General features: G+C 44.9%; 1 protein-coding gene across 1 annotated transcript in view; it reads left to right on the top strand.

Annotated features, from left to right (window-relative positions):
* The first annotated feature begins 270 nt into the window (after positions 1 to 270).
* The window catches only part of FKBP1B (FK506 binding protein 1B), a 49389-nt gene continuing 45911 nt past the window's right edge, over positions 271 to 3748 (top strand). Inside the window, exons 1-2 of the mRNA XM_026846436.1 lie at positions 271 to 291; positions 1677 to 1710. Of these exons, the coding sequence (XP_026702237.1) occupies positions 271 to 291; positions 1677 to 1710 (55 nt within the window). The remainder of the gene's footprint in view (positions 292 to 1676; positions 1711 to 3748) is intronic.

The raw sequence follows: 3748 nt of genomic DNA, 5'->3' as shown, positions 1-3748 counted from the left end.
GGAGACCTCATGGCCCTCTACAGCTCCCTGACAGGAGGGTGCAGAGAGGGGGGATGAGTCTCTTGAGCCAAGTAACAAGTGACAGGACAAGAGGGAATGGCCTCAAGCTGCGCCAGGGCAGGGTCAGACTGGCTCTTAGGAAGCATTTCTTTGCAGAAGGGGTTGTTGGGCGTTGGAATGGGCTGCCCAGGGCAGGGGGGGGAGTCCCCATCCCTGGAGGGGTTGAAGAGTCGGGTTGACCCAGTGCTGAGGGATCTGGTGGAGTTGAGAATGGTCAATGTGATGTTAACGGTTGGACTGGATGATCTTTAAGGTTTTTTCCAACCTAGATGATTCTGTGATCTGTGAACCAGCAGTGATGAGAAACGAGGTGGCCCTCCTATGACAGGCACATTGAGATTTTTGGTGTGCTTTGATCAGTTCATCAAATCATCATCACTGTGGGTATGCTATCAGAATTGTCCAGGGCACCTGCTTTGAGGGAAATCACTGATTCTGGCATGATTCTGTTTTTTTAATCAAGGCTAGTGATGCACAGGAACATTCGCAGTGACGTGACCTGCTGAGCTGTGCAGGCTGGTGTTTATTTTGGTCCGTTTTTTTCTGGCGTGGTGCTGCTTTTCATGTCCTGTACACTTCTGGATTAAAATGACTTGATGGTGCATGTTGGTTCAGTGAGGTGAAAGGTCAGTATTTGTAAAACACTTTTAGTTCACTTTCATTATTCAACCCAACAGTGATTGGGTTTCAGAGTAACGCTGAGTCCTTTTACATGGATGCTAGTGAAGGGAATGTGTATTGTCTGGGGGTTTTTGTGGCCTCCATGAATTTATACATTTTCAGAATTTGTGCTTTCCATTTATGGGCAATTTAATGCTTTGGCTTTCCAGGGGTGTTCTTTGTGTGCATATGGAATCCATTACAAATGATTTGTAGATCCTTTGTAGATTTTAAAAATAGTGAAGAATGATATTTCACAATACAGGAACTATGAACTGAACTAAAACACCCTAAAAATTTGAAAACTGTTTGTCTTCCTAAAAGTGGAAATGCATAAATAGTTTGTAAACAGTGCAGGCTGTAGGCACTGTAACTAAAGAAAATTAGATACTCTGCTGCTAAATTTTGAGGTTTTGTGTTTCTGCAAAACCTCATAACAACTGTGATCAACTTGTCCTCTTTGTGACCACTGAGGAATCTTAGACATTGGAGTCATGTGGTTCCATCATAACATTCACGAAGGAAGGTTCAGAGAACCCGCTGCTTCTCCAGGCCGCTGGTTTTATTGCCAGGGTAGAAAGACGTGCTGTGGGAAGATCTTGTGGTAAACCACTGTTCAGGGAAGGTGAACTCTATAGAGCCTTGAAAGCTGAGACTAATGGACTTTACCCTTGATACAGATACGCTGGATCCAAAAGAGGGGGGAGGGGGATATCGTGCAAAAGCTTTCAAAGAGTTTTTTTAAAAACACTCATCTCCTGGTCTGCCTTGATAACTTGTTTTTAGCAATTTCCTTGCTCATGGACTTTCCCTCTTAGCCCCTTTGTCCTCTTTGCCTCTCTTCCAATTCTCTGCCAATCCTAAACCACTTTCCTTTGTATTTCAGAGGCTTTCCTGAAGATATGGGACATTCCTTGTTTTGGTCTTCTCTTCCAAGATCTTCATATGCTCTGTAGTTAACAACAAGGTCTGAGAACCTCAATGCCTCCGGTTAGTACTGTAAGGTGAAAAAAACCAATATTATTTGTTATTCAATGTGTGTGGTGACAAATATTTTTTTTTAAATATTCACCCAACAATTCTGATATATCCTTTCTTCTATCTTGTAATTTGGTCTCACCTTTCTTTCCATGTGCTTGGGAGTACAGGTGTGGGGATCTACATAAGCTCATTTTGGGCTCATGCTCCCCCAAAAAATCTCTATGTCTGCATTTAGGGACCCAGCATGGGGTAAGAGGCCATAGAATAAGGTGCTTATAAATACCACAGATCTAGACCTAGATTGCTTCTTGGTCCCTCCTAATCCCATTTTGTGGCTTGTGCATTTTGCTGTTGGTGGGTTTGCTTTTTTTATTATGATTGTAAGTCTGCCTGAGGATGCTGGGATCTGTGTTTAAGGCCTGTTATTTGTGATGACACTTGGAGTAGATATTCTGTGGTCCCTTCTGAACTATATCTATTATGTGATTGAGTCCAATCTCCTCCTGTCACAAGACATGACTTAGGAACAGCTATTCTCCCATCATCATAGAATCACAGATTCATGGAGAGATGTGTAGCCCTGATCAAAGGAAGCATGTATTTATAAAGGCTAAAGGCAATCCAGCAAAGTATAAATTGTTTTTATCTATCAGAGTTATGCCTTCTGATGTTCTGATTGTCTGTGAGGACATAGACATCTACCTGGAGCCTGGTGAAAGCAGCCCTTTCTTGTAAAGTCAAATGCCCTACTACTAGAATTTCACTCTACAACTCCCCTTAGATGCTCAGCTTTGGCTGTGCCATCCTTGTTGCTCTGTAATGACTCTGAGGCACATCTGGAATTAGGTTCATGTCTTAATACTTCCATGCCACTTATCTCCTACCTGGCATTTTCCTGTTTCTCAGATGTGCTTTTAGAATGTTTTTACTAACCAGAAAACAAATTACATTCTGAGGTTGGCACTGAAAACAATCCCTTTTCAGAGCTGTTCCGATCAACTGAAGTAAGTGCCTGCTTACTCTATATATCCTACATAAACATGCAGAATTAACTGGGGTGGGAGGCAGGCTGAAGGAATCCCTGTCCAGTCCTCATTACTGCTTCAAAACTCATGCAAACTCAGTTTTTTTCCTCACTTGCCCACTTTTGGGGGAGCTTCACCCAGCCAGCCCCAGTAATTTGGAGTGTCCGACTCCCATGTGATCAAGCACGGGGTGAACAGTCTGATCAGGACAGTGTGGAAGTCAGCGAGGAGATGGTCGGTACGGTTCAGTGCAGTGTCACTGTGCAATGTGCAATGGTCACATTATCACAGTTACAAAACAGTAATTCACCAGTTCCATCATCCTGACAACTGCCCCGTGTAGATGACGATCTTATTCCATGAATGGAATCCAATTTGTAACAGATAAAACTCCTGAAAGAGCAATGTCAGGGAAACCCAGTTTGGAACTAGATGGATGCAGACAGCTCTTTCAGTTGGAAAACTGATGATGTTGAGGTTCCATTTGTATCTTTTAACCCAGAACACGCAGAACTGTAAACAGAACTATTCCTTTTGAGTCAGTGGAAACCGTGAGATTCACGTACACAGTAAGTTTATGAGGGAACAGTATTTTTCATCTATTTCGGGTACAGTCGTCAGAAGTAGTAGCTCTCGCATGGGCTTTTGAATCTGTAATCTCACACCACGGGAGCACCTGAGCAATACAGGCATACAGAGATTTTCTTACTTAAAACAGGGATTCGGGGAGGGAGTTATAAACTGTGTTGTGCAGTGAAACTCAAAGGTACCTCAAAGCGGCCTGCAGGAGACCCGCGGCTGCCGGGGGGCGGCACCGCTGCCCCCCAAACAGAAACGGGCAGCCGAGACCCGCACGGCTGGGTGCAGCCTCCGCGGGCGTTTGTTAACGGGAAAAACGCTGACCCCCGCACCCGGGCTGGGGGGGTTTGGAGCGCGCTGCCCGCTCCCCTGCTTGCCCGTATCCACACCCCCCACACCCCCCTCAGAGTCCGCGGCGGGCACGGTCAGACGGCTGTCTCTTA

This window comes from Athene cunicularia (assembly GCF_003259725.1).
Source record: "Athene cunicularia isolate RWA chromosome 3 unlocalized genomic scaffold, athCun1 chr3_part1, whole genome shotgun sequence".
Lineage (NCBI taxonomy): Eukaryota > Metazoa > Chordata > Aves > Strigiformes > Strigidae > Athene > Athene cunicularia.
This window is presented reverse-complemented; position numbering and strand designations above follow the sequence as displayed.